The sequence below is a fragment of the Oxyura jamaicensis genome, chromosome 1, assembly GCF_011077185.1.
Source record: "Oxyura jamaicensis isolate SHBP4307 breed ruddy duck chromosome 1, BPBGC_Ojam_1.0, whole genome shotgun sequence".
NCBI classification, from domain to species: domain Eukaryota; kingdom Metazoa; phylum Chordata; class Aves; order Anseriformes; family Anatidae; genus Oxyura; species Oxyura jamaicensis.
The window spans coordinates 90,584,319-90,602,929 of record NC_048893.1 but is presented as its reverse complement, the minus strand read 5'-3'; the positions used below and the strand labels follow the sequence as shown (position 1 = coordinate 90,602,929).

Genomic DNA, 18,611 nt, shown 5'->3' with positions numbered 1-18,611 from the left:
GGAAGCCTTGGGCGGGCCATACACACAGTATCTTACACTAAGATATAATCCAAATGCTTCTTTTAGATCAGGACATCTCCTGGGAGCACAATTTTTCGTATGCCTGGGGGAACTCAGGGTTATCCATGGCTGCACAGGACCTCTGAGGGAAGATCCACCAAGCGCCTCCAGAGCACATTAACAAACTCCTGCAGGGACAGCCTCGGCCTCAGAAAGGAATGAGAAAATCCAGAAGACATTTTCCTGTGAGCCATGCAGATGTACTGAATTAAAGTACTAGGTGTTTGCATTTAACAAAACACATTTTTGCCAATGCATCTGGTTTGATTTGGGGGTCTATTTCAACTAGTTCCTCTTGTTTTACAGGCCAATAAACAGGCTGAAGTACTCATTTTTATGGAATAAACTTTTGGTATTGATTTATATAGGCTGGATTTTCAACCAAGAGTTTCAGCTAGGGTACAGACAGGTACATCCTGTGCTACTTCTACTGAAGATTTAAAGCACCTTTTCTTGCCAGGAAGTAACTAATGCAGGGTAGCTGAAATCTAGAGCACATTTTAAGTGCAACTGTATTAGAGCTCAATTTCTTACTGTTTCTGTGCCAAGAACAGTCCACAAAAAGAAGTTCACACTGAATAGATGGTAGGCGTTATATCTTACAGGTTTTATTTTTGAAAACAAAACAAAACATAACTTTGCAGCAGATATAGAAACGTTATCTCGTATTTTGTTACAAAGTGCTAGTGTCCTCCTGAAGAACCGGCAGTTCCACGTGCTATATAATGGTTATGCTATGCTCAAGTATAATTTGCACCTTACTTAATATTTTCACACTTAAAAAAAAATAGAGAGGTCTGCTTCAGAGCAGGATTAGCTGCACGTTAAAAAAATGTGATGAAAAATGATAAAAATCTAACAAATAGAATCGATGGAGAATGTCGTAATGCCTGGCAGAAGCACGCTGCCTTAGGAGGAGGAGGAGGATGTCTTTCTGCCCTGTGCCTCCAAATGGAAACTTGTCTCACCTGGCAGGTAAAAGAGCGCCACTGTAATGCCTTGCAGCTGCAAGAAGCGACACGAGAGCTGGGTAACAAACCAGATCTGGATGTGCTGGGAGTGAGCTAGCTGCATTATGCAGATGCTTTGTTGGAAGAACAAAATGAGAGCAGATAAAAAAAAAGTGGGAGTTTGAATATTGAAAATGACTAAGTTTTAAGGTAATTTGTTAATTAAAAAAAAAAGAAGTAGTGAATTCAATCTCCCTGACTGGGCATACTACACTGAGAGAACATCTTCACTTGGGAGGTTTCTTGCAGCTTTCTTTTCTTGCTGCATCAGAGCTCTTCTCTCCCTTCCCCAAGTATGATCACTACATGGCCTTTAATGCTGAAGCTCCTCCACTCCTGGTATTTCTCTGCAGACAACTGATGCATACCCAGTAAAGGCAGTGCAAGATTGCATACATTTCTTCTTCCCTGAGAAAATGGCACACAATTGGCAGAAAAAAAAAAAAAGCAAACCGAACAAACCAAAGAGTAAAGGCTTCCCTTCTGCTACTTTTGACTCAGAGACGAGTTCTGCTCCCAGGTGAACAACTGGTTTCTACTGGTTTCATGCAGGCTGTACTTGGGTCTTCTTGTGATCCTTGCAATCAAGCAATCTTCAGGTGTCCAAGGACAGGAAAAGACAAGATCTCCCACAGTCTAATTTTCCAGCCTAAACAAAGAAAGGTAAAACATAGGGGTAGAACAGAAGCCTAGTTAAATAAGTTTCCAAAGCAGTGGGGACCTTTAAGTTTAAATACTGATGATGGTTACTACTTATTTCTAAAACAGAAGACATTTCTGAGGAAGTTCTCTTCGTGTCCAAAGACCGAAAATGTAGCAAGGACTTCTTTATGTGAGATGATTTCATTTATACTTGTGTGGGCTATAAATGAGCTTTCCAATTGTGTGAAGAAAAAAATCCAGAAACACAAAGGGGAAACCTGGAAAGCTTAGAAGAAAAGGCAAACTCTTTTCCCACAGCCTAACTACACTGAGTCCTGTCTCTCCCTATTTCACAATCTCCAGCTTTATGCCAGTATAAATCCAATGAATTCTGTGGCACTATTTGTCTGTGGGTCTTTCCAACAAAGTCAAAAGAGCTGAACCAAGCTCAGAATTTAAAACAAATAAAACGGAAGCTCCCATGTTTAAGCAAGAATAAATGGCCATAGGTTCATTGTAAAATACGCAGCATTTTTATAGCCATGTAGATTTGAATGGATGATCTGATGGGAAACTACAGCTTACGGTTCTGAGGATCCTCCTCTGGCTTTTGGCATCTTCCATTTCCAGGTGGGAAATGAGCTTGTTTCTTTTTAAGTATAAAAAGAAAAAAAAACCAACAAATTCATACTCTAGCTAAAAACAAATTCTGCAAATACTATTAACTCAGCCATATGTTCAAGTAAACACTTGATAGTAAAGCAGGTGAAGTATCAAAGAAGCTCTGTTTTAATAGTATTTATTTGCAATTGTTAGTTTTAAATGGGAAACTGTTTACAGGCACACACTAGATAACCAAAATAGAATGAACATGAAGAAATCTATTTGAAGGTCCTTTTCAAATATTTCAAATATTTTATTAAATATTTTATTCAGTTTCATGATCACAGTTTAATGTACTTTAGCATGTTATACACATGACTGAACATGTGCACTTAAAAATACCAAATTAGAGAGAGGTTTTTGAAGAAAGCATGACATTTTATAAATGTGCTTACTGACTTTTAACTACACACATCTAAGAAGGCAGTAGCTCCGTTATACCACTTATGGAGATGACCTATTATAAGGCATGTTTACACCAAGCTTTGGAGAGAATAAAGCCAAATGCTGGGTCAAAATTTAGTGGAATTATGTATGAGAGTAAAAGTTGAAGGATTGGGCCCTAGGAAGAGAGATCAGAGCAAATCAGTTCTGTTAGAGCTGTCAACAGAGACTGGTTATGGAAAGCAAGCACTGCTGAGGAAGAAGGTTTTCATAGCGTCTGAACTTTTTTCAGACATTTCTGAAATCACACCTTATGGTGTAATGTGGAAGAAAGAGAATGAAATCTACCAAGGAAGTCTGAAAACTGTTGTCTGAGAAACCTCATGTTGTTTTATGAACTAAGGTGGGAATGCTTTTATAGAGGTAACGTCTTGCAAGTCACTGCACACTAATGTGTGTGTGTGATCAAAGCTGATCAAAGCCTTGCAGTGCATGGGCGAAAATAAAGTTTCAGTTGTACGGGTTAGAAGATTAGATTAGAGCATTACATTCAGAAGCCCGGTTAGTTAGCCTGTACATTGTGACAGCAGATATATTTTTTCCAGTAGAGTACAGTGTGGGTCTGCTGGTATATGGTAACAGTCAAGACCCAGAAATTACAATATAATTCTTTGGAAGAACTCAACAAATGTTCTGCTATTGCATGTGTTTTGAAAACTCTGTGCCAATGAAGACCCTAGGTCAAAATATCATGCCTCACCCAGAAACACCACGCAAGCCCAAGCCCAACTCTAAGAGCACAGTGGTCCATAGCTGGGGCTCCTGCACTGTCACAGTGCAAACAACATTACCCCTCAAATAAGGATGGTTTTAAGCGGAAGCTTAGGTGTGTTGCTGAGTGGAGATCTCAAGTCAGTTCTTCCTAGGTGTCAGTCTTAGAAGAATCAGTGGGTGAACATAAAATATACATCCATTTTATAAGCTTCTTCAAAGTTGTCAATTCAGTAGAAAATACTGAGCATATAAATGGTTATAGTAGTAGTTAGGTAATAAACCTCACTGTGCCTCTTAATTGGGAAATACAGGGAAGGAGGCAAAAAACTCTTTCACAGCCTAAATGCACTCATTCACGGTTCTCAGTGTCCTGAAAATGACTCAGCGTTCTGGCAGCCTTGGATGATAGTTCCACAATATGTACAAGGAGAATGCCACAAACAGTACAAAACATGGCAAACAGACCTATGAACTCTACGATCTAGCAAACAAGCACAGCAAACAAACAGCATCTAGTGGATAATGTACGGTATACAACACAAACGTTGCGCAGTTATGTTTCCTTGTGGAATTAGGATTGCAAACGTAAACTCCAGAATAATTTTCAAGAGCAGCATTTGGCTTACTGCATTACCAGCGGGAATACCTGAAGTCCACCACCCGACGAGCACTGCATTTCTGCTGTTACAAAACCCGATCCCGCTGAACCAACTAGTGGGCCCATGTCCTGCAACCCATATGACTTTGCCAGAGGTTAAGCAAAATGCTCCAGCAACACAGTTTGGCTACCACTGTATATTCAGCCTTATGTTGTCAGCTCTGTATAAACGTTGCTTTTGGAAAGGAAAGCATACAGTGATATACAAATGGTGTCAAAGGCTGAAAAGATTATGCGATCAAGCCTGAAAGCAAATGGAAGTTAGCGACAGTAGTCTTTTAGGAGAGGTAGCCATATTAGCCTCAGCATTCAAAAAAGGAAGTGCACTCAAAGGATCAACATACATTATAGGCTCTTGTAGACCCATGATGTTTTTGTCTTTCCTACTCTTTTTTTTTATCTTGCAGAATGTGCACACACGCACGCACGCACACACAATATCTTTTCTCCTATCTTTTCCCCTTTGTTGCCACAAATTCACCCTACTGAGAACAAAGGCCAGCTTTCCTTTTATGCTCTCCTTGCTGTCCCATGTCCCAACCGTAGCCTTCAGCCTGCTCCAGTCTCTGTACAATAGCTCAACAAGCAGCAGAAAGTGAAACTGCTTCAATTTAATATCCTGTTCCAAAAGATGGCACCCTAACTGCAAGGCATTCCCTCCTTCTGATGCTGCTACAACTCCGTTGGGTTTCTACGACACAGACCTCAGAGTGCTCCTCAGCCTTGTGCTACAAAGGTAGCTTTCACCCAAACAGTAAAGACCAATGGTGGAACTTGAACGCCAGTTCACGTACCTCTACCTATCCCTTGTTCCCGTGCCCCTTTCCAACAACAACGCTCATCACTGCCATGTCGAAAGTCATGCACCAATGCTGTAAAATAGAAACCCAAACTAACGAGAAGTCTTTTGCTCATGACTTTGGGATATTGTATTAGTATAAAAGAGCATTCAGTCATCTTAAATAAATATATTCCATTTCTGAAATCACAGCACATTCAAGGGGTAATTCCTGCCATACGCAGAGCATTAAGTAATCACCATGGATATTTTTGACTGATTTGGTCTAGTATCTGGAAAATAACCTGCTGTGGGGATAAGAATCTGCATCTCGAATGTTCTGCAGAACATTCTTCCCATATATGTGTACAGTACTAGAATAATAAAGAAGACATTACAGTAAATTTCTCCCAGCTGCTTAGATCTGTAGCTTCGGTTACGACAATATATGCTGTATACCTCAAAACTATATATGAAGTATCAAAGGTCACTAAATAAATAAAAACTAAGGAAAACTGGGACAGTACTGCATTTTACACTTGAGACAAGATTCCCCACTCCCATGGATAAGTGATAGAGGACGACTATGGTAATTGCTTTTCTTTTCTTTTTTTTTTTTTTTTAAAGAAAGATTTATACACAGGTTCAGATCCAGAAAATAATGTGAAATGCATAAATATTGATAGCTTTAGCTAAGTTAAAACGGGTTCAGTAAAGTATGATACAACATATTCAGAATAAACAAAGCAGAAAAGCATCATATTTTGGTTTGCTTGAGATATACATAAGGTGCAACAATTTCTTCTCTAGAGGCATTTGTGGACAATGTGTTAACGGGTAACAGTGTTTGCTGGTATACTGAAGTACACACAATAGCAATATGATTTTCCAAAATGAAAGCAGCTGAAATTAATAAAAATTAAAACAAAACAAACAAGGAAAAAACCCAACCCCAATACAGTAAGATGTTGGTCTGAAATTTTTGTTGTGCTAACAGACTTTGTTACCTGAAAATACTGATACCCCTTCTAGTAGATTCAGGGAAAATTCTAGCTACTGAAATCAAGACGTCACTCAGAGAACCAACAAAGGCAAATGCCTAGTGAGCTATAAAGCTTTGCAGGATTTCTGCTACTCTCAGTGCCTAATCGCTTAAAAATTAAGCATATCTACAAAAAGGTTTATAAGTATCTGAAAACAGTCATATCCAGTAAACTGACCCAACCCTACCCCCTCTCTAAGGGAAAGTCAAGGAAAAGCAGATCAAGTAAGATATTAATTCATATAGAAAAAAGTAATTTTCTGTTTCTTTTAAAAAAGGTACCATTAATATACAGAAATATCTTCAGGAACAATATTGAAATTTAAATTGAGGAAGAATGGGGTGCTTTGACAAAAATATATCTACTCTAAAGGTTTCTAGAGAAATAAGTTAGTACCATTGTCAACGTGAACGGCCTGCACTGTAACATATTTGGATTTCAGCTAATTATAAAGTGGTCCAAAACTCCAACAGCCACCTTGCTGTGACCCAATAGTTTTAAGTCGTAAGTTTTTCATGTCTTGTTAAAATAACTTATAAAACTTTAATAAAATCTTATTAAAAATACCGCCATAGGCTGCAATGGCATTTGAGGGGCTCTTAGTCATATATTCACCTGAATTTTTAAAAAGCCTTTTCACTGACTCATTGGCTCTTAAATTTTATTGTTCTTTTGCTGTTGTTCCCTTCTTCCAACACATGCATCTTTGATGGTGCCGTTTTAGTGAGACTTTCCAAGCTGTCCGCCCTATGTCAAACCTTTAATCCTTCGTTACAACTTGTGTGGTATGTTGTATGTTGTTTCCCAACAATGAACCAAAGACTTTCACTTAACTACAACAATGAAAGGCTAAACCTAGCATTAATAGAGTTACTGTCCATATGGCTATTACATCAAATTAGTTACAAAATAACCCCAAAACACATTATCAATTCAGTCAAGTATAAATAAGAATGCCTGATAGAATGATGTAAACTCGCATCTTTTAAAGACTTAATTCAAAGAACTTCAAACTCAATCTAATACTATCAAAAATTCAGCCAGTATGACGAAGACTAATAGAAAATTATTGCTGGAGTCCAATTTGGTAAATTGTTGTGCTACAATGCAAAAAGTAGGGAAACATCTTGTGCTATTGAAGAAGTACCCTGTTGAATTTGTAGCTTTAGATTAGTTACTAGGTATCATTTTGCATCTGTTGGTAGGAATCAATGCTTGGTTATACAATAGTGTAAGTCAAAATAGTGAAGTAACAGGCCAAGTGATACACTTGGCCTGGCTTTTGGGATGTATTTATGAGAGCAAACCACAAAAATTCAACATAAGCAAAGACAGAAACTGGCAGATGGATCTGTTTGGTAGTCTGAATTCAGTCAAACATTGTTCTTCAGTTGTAGTTTATCTGCATAAAACTTGCCCCTTGACCAACACAAACTGTAATTGGCCCTTTATAAAAACTCTGAAGCCGATTGAGACTGTGCATAGTAACTACAACAACGCCAGTGTTTGCAAAATGGAAAAGGTACGCGTATCAGTGTACATGTATATTGAAAAGTCATGCTTTTAGGTTCTTCAGAATGGTGAAATAATATTAAGGTCACTTTTGAAAAACATATTTGCAGTACTTTTTGTTTACAGGAAAGTTTCACCAAGTCACTCAGATATCTATGCAAAAATAAAGGAACCCTCCAAGGCATAAAAGACAAGTCAATTATCTGCAGTATTTTTCTTTTCCATACACCACTCCTTTTTCTAATGCACATCATCCTGGTTATTCAAAGCTAAATTAAAAAGGAAACAAAACCCAAACATAGCCTGTCAGAATTTTTGCCAGTAAACTCTACCACTCTGGTGGCGAATATAAAAGTGCAGAACATCTGGACCACGTGGCTGCCCAAACACCGCTAACAATGGTACATCTGTCCAGGCTGCCTTGAGTTCTCTGGAACAGGTTTTAAATTCATTCTACAATATAAACGTAGGCATAACCTATTAATATAAACCATCTTAGAACTTAAATCTTCATGTACAAAAATGACTAAGAATATCTAATAATAACTAGTGCAGTGCGTCAGTGTTTTCGTTGTTGTTGTTTTTTTTTTTTTTTGTTTTGTTTTGTTTTTTGTTTTTTCATTTTCATTGAACTAGGTATTATATGAAACTAGTTGCCGTACTCTCTGGTTGGTAAAAGAGATGCTGTGTGAGCTAACAGTAAAGGCAGCCTTCTTCACATCAACCACCTATTTACTGTTTAAAAGCCTTCAATAGAAAGCAAGCTCTGGGATCATTCCATTTCTCTTCATTAATAGACAAATAATATCACCCTCCTACACACTGGGTTCCGATTTGAGGACCTGGCCCAAGTTGCTAACGTCTGGCTTCCAGTGAATTCTGGGCCACTCAGAGCAATAAGCACTTGCTTGCAGTCTATATTTTCCATCACATGGACTGACTAGCTTCCCTTGGTAAAGACAAGGCTAGAATATTAGGTAAAGCACAATGTTTTACAATAAATTGGAGCTTCACTGGTCAGCGCAGGAAATAAGCACTGGAGCCTGAGACATTTCATTTGGCTGTCCATCATGTGGGAGAGGTGTGGCCCTCTGACTTCTGCAAAAGAAGAAAAGAAAAGCCACCCATCATTATTGGGAGCATGGGAGTTGCTTTTATCAGACTAGAGAGGACAGGAAGCAGCATGCCATATGGTTTAACACCCGATGTTACCACACCGTAACTCCCTACTGCTACAGGTGTCCACATACTGCTGGTTTTGCTCTCTTTTTATAGGTATTCCTGCAACAGTAAGAAAATATCCCAAGGACAACCTGCAATACAATGCAAAGTCAAGCAAAACCGAGTCTTGATGCTATCTTACTACCCAAAACAAAACGCATGGCCAAAGAGTACGTTACGAACACACAAGTGCTGTTACTCATTTCCTAAGCGAGTGGCTTCAGCCCTCAGAAGCAGGGAGGGCAGCTCATGTGTAGCAAAAGATGGCAAATGCGGAGAGGCGTGTGCCACGTTAATGAGAGTCAATAGCCAGCTTTTAAGCAATATGGAAATATACCCACCAGCAGAGTTACATGTTGGGATTAGTCCAAGTTGCATGACTTAACACTTCATCAGCCCAGCACATCTCTTTCATTACTTGAGCAGTGTTAATTTACAAATGATCCCCTGGCACAGGATATCGTAAAAATAAACTGCACCAGAATTACGTGCTGGAAATCAACATCAGTCATTGAAGCAGATGGACTTGGGAGAACTCCTTTGCAGCTTGCTTTTTAAAATGCGTACACAAAGCACATCACCGCCTGTTATCTAATCTCTCAAGTCAGATTCTATTTTTGTTACCTTATGTGTCACTTACAGCAATGTGAATCTGGGGCCTACTTCTTATTTACACGAAGACCACTTTACCTCACTTTGGCAGAGCTAGGACCTCTGCGGAAACGTGGGCACCAACGTGCTTTGCACATCAGGAGTGCAGTGAAGTAGCCTTAGCACAAAATGCAGCTCAGGCTCACAAGTGCTTAACCAGGGCACTCTACCCAGAGCTAAACAGAAACATTCAAATGAAAACCATGTTGTCACTTCCAGAAAAGCTCTAATTACACTTAGAAAGGAGTCTGGCTTCCAAGGCCTAAGGCTTTGCAAAATTATTTAGTAATTGAATTCAGATGCTGAAAAAACACATCAAGCAAACCTCTAATGCTATTCTTCCCATTTCCAGTTATTTGCAAATAAAGAAGCAAGCTGCAAAGATAACAAACAGTCAACAGAGTAGAAGTTAGCGAAGCATCCAGCCCATCAGATTTAGGTTTCTGTTTTGACTTTGCTTTGCCAAGTCTGCCAGAGACGTATGGCTAAACTGCTACTGGGAAAGAGTCCCTGCTTTCATTTCCCTGGTGATTAGAAGCTGGAATTTGCTACAGCTGTTAGACATTTGCAAGTCTGGTGTTTTCAGGCCTCATGGAAGGTGCTGCATTGTGCTAACTGCACAATGAAGTGGCAAAACATGGGACTAGGTAAGAAGGACCTGAACAGAAAGGTATGTAAAGCATTAGTTCAAGACATTCACTTTAATGGGGAAAAATGGGAAAACGGAACACACAGCTTTTTAGAAGAACAAACTAGGCAAAAGCCTAACTAAGCAAATCCTGTCACTCTTGTGCAATTCTTTTCAAACTATCACTGGAAATCAACGAAACCACAGTGCTGCAAGTGATAGCAGAACTCCCTTCCCCAAGTCTCACTTTGTGCCTTCTAACCACAGAAGACGACAGAAATGAGTTCATACTCTTGCTGTCTTAATAGCTGAAAGATGTTTTGCAAAACTGGGAGAAACTGAGAGAAAACTCGTGGAGTTTCTTAGGTAGCCAGCAATGTCACATGCCATTTGCAGAGGCCGTGATGCTTTCAAATGGGCCCAGGATTTCCTCACTGACTTTCCACTCTAGAAAAGGATGGGGCATCATCTACTACACACTGGAGCATCAAAGAACAATACCAGGTAATTAAGAACTAAATGGGACTTGCCCATCATTCGTCATTCGTTTCTTCCCATCACAGGTCTAGAATGCAGGATCTGACCATCTGAATTGACCCAACGGGCCTATGGAACCTGTGCATTCTCCACACTATCTGTGTGGATGGCCTAACTCTTACACCGAGAGGACCAGCCCAAAGAAACATGCCGTTCCATCACCCAGAACTGTTCTGCCCTGAGGACATGCTGCAGCTGCTTTGCCTCCTCCACAGCAAAGCAGAAGAGTAAAAATAATGAGTTAGCTTCATTCAGTCATGTTCAGAATGAGAACTTTTGCTGAAGTTATATTAAATTTATGTCTGCAGTCTTAGGCCACAGAGACGTACAAATCAGCATGCAATAGCTATTTAAGTCCACTGTTATCTGACAAATGGTGTCTGAAAATGAGGAACTGTTCATCATTAGGATCTCAAGGAGCCTATTAAATGGTTTACATACAAAAATTGGGAGGCAAGCTTACTGAGGAGGATCATTTTACTGACTATTGAAATAGATTACATTGTCATGTAGGTGAAGAGTTAATACTATGAGGCTAGTGGTAGAAAACAGACATTCAGAGAAAGCATTGGAGGAAGAAACAGGCCAAATTAAACACTGCACATTGCTTGCTTTCCAAACATGGTGGCAACAAGGAGAAAAGAAAACCATAAAACCATACCTGTGTACATTTTCCATTGCTGCTACCTCTGCCAGAGCAGCTAAGCTAAAAAACGCAGACACTGCTGGCATATCTGACGTAATACTATGATTTTCTTCTGTCCCTGCATTTCTGGAGCATTCACTGTTGCAATGTGTTTCTGCACTTGAGGCTTTCTGAAGACTGCTTTGTGGCAGATCTTTAGGCTTCTCCTCTGAAACAAAAGAGAGTTAAGCTTGCAAGTCTAGACAGCCCTTAAGTTCACAGCTGCACATCCACGTACTGACCAGTCTGGTTTTAACAGCATCTTTACCTTTAGGGCTTCAATTTTGCTAGTGTAATCCTATTCATGCTGCAACCTCTTCTGACCCAAGCTACTGGCAGAAGCATACTCAAGTTTATGAAGCAGTTTACTGACTTTGGATTCAGCTGAGTTTGATCCTTTGGGTCAGACAAGAGAGCTTGTGTCTCTGTGTGTGTTTAAGATGCTGAAGTCCTGAAAGATTATCTTAACTGCTGAGGACTCCTGCAAGGGATTTCGCACTGACTGTTACATTATGGAACTTGTTTTTATGTTGTGTAACTAGCTGCCGCATAATTTTTTTGCTGGACTGGAAAGAATGAAACCTAATTGTTTTCCATTTCTCTTCATAATCAGCTCGTGGTTCTGAGAGAAATATCCAGGGAGAGAAGACAGATGTGGGCAGCCAAATAAAAGAGGTTGGATGTTATGGACACACTGATTTCCCAGCTGATCAATGTCTGCATTTTATTGAATGACCTTTCTGAGCAGGTCTGAGTCTGTGCTGGCTAAACAATACTTCCCTGATAAGTTGGTTGTACTCTCATACCATCTCCAACTACTCAATTTTAACAAAATTTAAACTACCATTTCCTTACCCAGTGTCCCTCCTGCTGGTGACACTTGACCATCTGCTGTTCGGACAAGATGAGTGATCTTAGTTTTTCTTGCTTTCCTTTTCTGGCTCCCAACTAAAGGCTCATGCATCATTGCTGGCTCTGGAGTGTTTAGGGCAGATATAGAAATTTTATTTTTCCAGGCAGGCTCACTGGAATTTTTGTCGTCTAAGAATATGGCTGAAAAAGAACAAAAATGCACGTTTAAGTGTAAAATAATTCAATTACTGGCTACGCTCATTTACTGTTTTGTAAGTATCCACATAACGTACTAGGCCTTCCCTCTCAGGCACTCAGAGCATAACACATGGCAAGATTTCATCTGGATGCTGCAGGGGTTTGCAGGGGAATAGTAGCAACAGCTCCTAAAGATGTCCTAGGAGGTTCAACTTTCTAACATTTACAAAGGGAACTGTGAGACAGGCAGCAGCATTTCAGTGGGAGCATGGTATCAGTCAGTGTAAAATGCTCTGCAACAGAAGATGCCAACAGGAAGCTAGTGGACACAATGCATTTAAGGAACAATGGTTAGAGTCCTCACGTAAGCTTAACTTAGCTCATAGCCAGAATCACAAGCAGAATTCAGAAATTCCTGATTAACCCTCAGACTTCTCTCTATAGTCACTACTCTATGTTGTCTCCCTGAAGCAGAAGGATATGCTGCCTTTTATAAAACAATAAAGCTTAAAAACAACAACAACAACAACAACCAAACAAAACCCAACAAAGGCAGCAAGTACAAAAGCTGAACTAGATCGCATCTGAAGATAAGAATAAAGGAAAGTAAACACAGGATAAAATACTGTGATGGAAATACTGCTTACGTAAGTCAGAGTGTGAAAGGAACACTGAGTCTTTTTCAACAGTACCAGTGTTGGCACTTCAAAGCAACTTTCCATCCTGAAGAGGAACATAATCACAAGTTTTCACCTGACTAGATGCTGATTTCACTCTTATTCATGCAGAAATTGGCCAAGCAGCAATCACTGGCAGTATTTAGATTTCTGAAGTCTGAGATCAGACAGATCATACAGTCATAAATTGCTTGCCATAGGAGGAAGTTCTTCACTCAGAGGGTGGTGAGGCACAGGCACAGGCTGCCCACAGAAGCTGTGGGTGCCCCAACCCTGGAGGTGTTCAAGGCCAGGTTGGACAAAACCCTGGGCAGCCTGGTCTGGTGGGAGGTGTCCCTGCCCATGGTGGGGAGTTGGATCAGGATGGTATATAAGGTCCCTTCCAACCCAAGCTGTTCTACAATTCTGTGATTTCTAGAGATTTAGTAAACCATACTGCTGATACCACAGGGTATAATCACTAGTCCACAAATTCAATGTGGGATAGATTTTCTCTTGTAATAAAAGTATTATGAGGCCTACATCATCTGTGATTACAGAAAGACAGGGTTGGCAACAAAGGGAATGCCCAGGCCGTTTCTTTGAGGCTTCTCTAACCTGTTTTGAAACTGGGAGTACTCATGGTATCTTCACCAAGTCCTCAGGTTGATTTTTTTCAGATGCACTGCCTCCTGAACAATTAAATAATTTTTCCTAATGCCTGCATCTCATCTCCTCTGCAGCACTTTCAATTCATTATTTTCTTTACTACGCACCAGGTTACAGCCTCTCTCTTTTTAAGAGTCCTTTCTCTGCTGTTACCGTGTCTACATTTAGCTTTCTCTTCCCCCGTTTCTTTCATTCTTTATTCCCATTTTCAAGAAATGCCTAGGACCCATTTGTTCACTTTGTGGGTGGCAGGACGAGCAAAAAATGACGTGCAAAACTCAAGCCGGAGTGCCAGCCCTGCTGTTTCAGAAGGGTTAAGCACCGAACAACACCCATCTCCTATACTGAGACTGGGCACGTCATGCAAGAGCAGAAACCTCACGAATTACGTACAATAGCCAACCAGCCAACCAATCTGCATGGACTTCGTCCCTGTTTTAGTATATATTTACTGTTTATGTACTGGCTAGATATGGCTATTACAAACTCTTACCTTTTTCTAACTTCTTTAAATGCTAACTGTGAGCACGTGGCTGAAGAGAATAGATATAACACATTTTTCTCTTGCTATCTGCTGCCCTTCACTCTTTTAAGTGGGAGGAGACCTTGTTTTCCTTTTAATGTTTTATAGCACAAGAATATGATCAGATCTACTGCGTGTATAAAAGCATTTGGGAATGTTCCAAAACTTAGTTAATTTATGTTCTTAAATCCATCTTCATATCTTCTTGTGTAAAAAATGTGTTGGACTTGTGCGTGACCTTTATTTTGAAAAAAATACAGAGCTTCCATGAGCTTTTCTCAGTGTTTACCCAAATATGCTAAACTTTTGCAGAACACAGCTTTGATATAATTTTTTTTAAAGAGTGCAGGAGCGATCGCAACAAGATCTGCCCCGTAACAGTCCGATTCAGTAGAAGCATAAATGACTATAAATGTGACTTTCAAGTAATTCAGTGTGGTTAGTAGTGAGATATTTAGATAGGCTTACTGTACTGACTGAGACCAAAATCTTAATTGGAATGTATAATTAAATGGGCAGCTTTCTCTCGAGATTTATTTGGGAATTCGTAAGTGTTGATTATGTATTAATGTAATGGTTTGGTTGTAGTCCAACAGTATTTGCTAATTATGATTTGGGGATTTGCTCTAATTAGATACTACTTTGACAATGCTGTTTAATTCTAGTTTGACTGAGTTTATAATTGTTTTAATTTTAGCAATGCAAGCCATCTTTTTACATTTAATAAATGTAACAGAGACATGATTTTAAACAATAACATCTGATAGAAAGAAACCCATGTATGTTTTTAGCTACATGTGTAGTATATTATGAGCTATGGTCAGGTCACTAGAACTTAAGCTGATTGGTCAATACAACAGACAGCTATCTTTTAAATTTATTTTTCACATTGTAGATATCCAAAAGGCTCAAGAAATTGCTAACATAAAGCCTCGAAAGGTAGAATAAAAGAGGCAGTAGCTAAAAAATTAAAGACAAAATGGTTTAAAAAAATTGTAAAAGATGAAGTTGAAAGAATACATGATAGCTGGGCGTTTCATTAAGAAACAATAGAAGGTGACTGACAAATTCAGGATGTTGTTAAGTGTATTCCCCTTCCATATTTTAAGGTTTCTCAGTCCTTGAAATGAGACATAGTAGAGTCCTCTATGATTATTTCCTCCTCTAACTCCGGAGTAAGCTCTCTATCACTTCATCATAACACTGCTGCCATACAACTTTGACTAGGGAAGGATTAAGGATGAATAATGAATGAGTGGGGTGGTGTCTGCTTTTTTTTTTTTTTTTTTTTTTTTCCCCTGTCTGTAAGAGGGAGAGGGGTTGTTGAAGGGAAGAACTCATTTCCTCAAGAGGATTTTCATTCTCTACCCAAGCTGGTGGAAATTGGGATGAGAAATTATTTCATTATATTCTTTGCAGTTTATTATTCGTGCAGAGATAAAACCGAACTCAGAGGAAATCATACAAGACTAAAGGCTTCACCAACAAGACCCTTTGCATTAAAGTCCAGAGATTAAGAGTCCACGCTTTAACAACTGAATACCCAACCTATTGTTTATTCTCCATTTCCTTCCAGAGAAAACAGCCCTCCCTTGCTTCCACTGACAAAGGAATACCCATTTGAATGCTTTAAACCAGACTTTTATTTTTCAGTGCAGAAAGGACATGGCTAAAGAAGTTTAATTCCCTCTGTTTTTCTTTAATCGTATCTTTAATCCATTTCATATCCCTCTTGTTTTCACGCTGTGCTACGTTAAAGAATGTTGAAGATTTTCAGGAAAACACTACCTAGAAATTAAATGAGATCCTGCAGCTAGTGTTCAGTCCTGCAAACATTTCTATGGTTACCTTCCCACATGACAATAGTGTATGCACAACTACAGGGCTATTTTTTTTTTTTTTTTTAACAAGAGGAGTTGAGCACAATATGAAGAGCTGGACCTTTCAGCATACGTATACTATGGACACAAAAATGACTTAGAAAGAAAAGCATCTAGAGCTCTATGCTAGATGGTTTCCTGAGCTACATCTGTTTCAAGTTAGCACGGACAGTCTACCTTACTCTGCAGGTCTGCAAAGTACATGCAATCCTCTTATTGCCACCCCAAGCCATACTTGGTTTCTTCTTGGGTTGTAGAGTGCAAGCTGGAAGGCAAGGATTTAAAAAACCTGACTCTGCTCTAACATTTTTCATTTATGTCAACTATCAGTATTTCTGTAAAGCTGTCAACTATCAGTATTTCTGTAAAGCTTGCAGCTGGAGATTGGAAGTTTCTTGCTAATCCTGATTTTAATGCTGCAGTGTAATAATATGCAATTAATAATAATATGCAATCAAAGCAAAAACAGCTGAAGTGGTGTGAAGAACGCTGATGAATGCCTTTAACCCATCTCTCTCCTAACGCTATGATGAACAAGGATGGGTAGGGTAAGATAGAAGTCCCTTTGGGAAACGCTAGTGCCAAACCTGTACTCAAGTCACGGAGGCAGGTCTATGTTAAAAATGCTGAGTTGAAGAGCCCAGTGAATAGCTACTGGTCTCACTCTAAACTGAAGAGCTATGAGCTGCCTTTGTGACCATAAAAATGATGTCAGTTCAAGTCATTCAGCACAGAAGAGGACAAGCTTTTGAGACTGAACCTCTGGAGATACCAAACGGGTTTAAAACATTTTCTTCAACAATGCCCAACTGTAACACGAGTTGCAGTTTAACCACATCTAGCGGAAAATAAACGTTCTTGTGGGTCCAAGCATGCCAGTCTGAAGAAAGGAAGGTAGGCTGTAATGGTTTAATCATCTTCATTAATCATTAAGCTAAAAAGGGGAAGCCTAGCAAGGTAGGGAGCAAAGCTTCAAGTGGCATTCTTTTCACCATGCTTAGGAAACAACAGCAAACTGACCTACACCCTGGTGGAAGATGCAGTTCTTCTGACAACAGGTTGCTGCTGCACTACCACTCATGGGGTAGGAAGGCATACTGAACCATAGCAAGGAGTGGGACTAACAGTGACATCCCCTGACAAGAAGGCAGATAGGAGCAGGTGTTGTGGCACATCCATTGGTATTTTATGTGGTATATTTCTGTAAGCATCTGCAAACTCGTAATACAGTGATTTGCACTGCAGGTGCTGCATACCAAGCAGTTACATGACGTCAGAATTCACTCAGATACTCGAAGCAGAGAAGCCTGGACACGTGATCCAGTCATTTCAAAATGTGCCTTTAGTGCATTTATTGTCTGGAACACAGAAGTGCTCATTCAAAACACACACACTTTCACAGGTCTGTACACACATACTCACATTTCTCCAGCTGTGAAAGGATGAATCTAGCATGACCCCTGCTGACAGCAACCCTTCCAAGTGTTTTCCCTGCAGCTATCAGAATACCCAAGCCTCTCCTTCCTCCAGAAAAATCAACCCCATAAAAACCTTACATATACACACACTTGTGATCCACTGCAAGTATAAACTAACCCCAAAAAGGAGGAGGAATTTTCTTTTTAGTATTTGATTCACTAATCCTTGTATATTTTAATTTAAATGAACATACTGGGATTCTCAGCTTGAGTGCTGCAGAACATGGGATAGCGGATTCATGTATTTTAGGGCCACGCTGCATTGGAACTGATGAAACTACGATGTTAGGTGAGGCTGTTTGCCATATGCCAAGGCCATACCCCCACTGCACTTGGCTGATAACCGCTGCACTTTGTGTCACCGCACCGTATGGTTACAGCAAGCAAGACCCCAGATTTTCACTCTGAGAAAACACAGTTCCCCTCCAACGTATACATCCAGTGTCTTGCCTTTGATGATTTCTATGTGGGCTGTGTAAGACTGGTAGGTTCAAGCTTCTGGTGCCTTTGTTTCAGTCTTGGGATGAACTCAGCAAACTGGCCCTACTCCAGAAAATGCACAGACATCTTTAACGTTTAGACACTATGACATTATTCACATGCTTAACTTCCAAGGACATGCCTCTGTTGTGCTGGAATAAGGCCAGGGTATTCAACACTTGTCAGGCTTGAATCTCTGATCATAGTGAATGCTTCACTTTATATCAAAACAGGCTGGTTTCTTTTAAATATATATATATATATATTTAATCATTTTGCTTAGCTTCATGTTGTATCTACAGATTTTAAAATATAAATATTTTTTACTCGATCTTGTCTTAAATGCTGTTTCTTTTCCTACAGGAGAATTTAAACACTGCTTTTTAATTTTTATTTATTCATTATTTATTCACATTAATTTCTCTCTGTGGTCCATTAATAATTCAGGCACACAAAAATCTGAATGGCACCCAATAAAAACTACGTTAATGTACGATGTCTTTTTCACGCTGGTGTAGAAGCATGATAGTTATTTCTCATGAACAACTCTCGCAACACATTTGTTTTACAAAACCAATGAAAAAGTAATTTAAAAATATTTGCATTGCTGAATGCAGCACAGCTGACAG

General features: G+C 39.5%; 1 protein-coding gene across 19 annotated transcripts in view; it reads right to left on the bottom strand.

Annotated features, from left to right (window-relative positions):
• Positions 1-331: 331 nt before the first annotated feature.
• The window catches only part of BBX (BBX high mobility group box domain containing), a 139,796-nt gene continuing 121,516 nt past the window's right edge, over positions 332-18,611 (bottom strand). For 18 of the 19 annotated variants that reach the window (XM_035315074.1, XM_035315076.1, XM_035315086.1 and 15 more), the window contains 3 exons: positions 12,102-12,299; positions 11,223-11,415; positions 4,581-8,622 (listed from right to left, as the gene is read on the bottom strand). In XM_035315074.1, the coding sequence (XP_035170965.1) occupies positions 8,535-8,622; positions 11,223-11,415; positions 12,102-12,299 (479 nt within the window). In that variant the 3' untranslated portion in view covers positions 4,581-8,534. Of the gene's footprint in view, positions 1,720-4,580; positions 8,623-11,222; positions 11,416-12,101; positions 12,300-18,611 lie in introns of those variants that run through there. The other variant, XM_035315073.1, reaches the window with a different exon arrangement.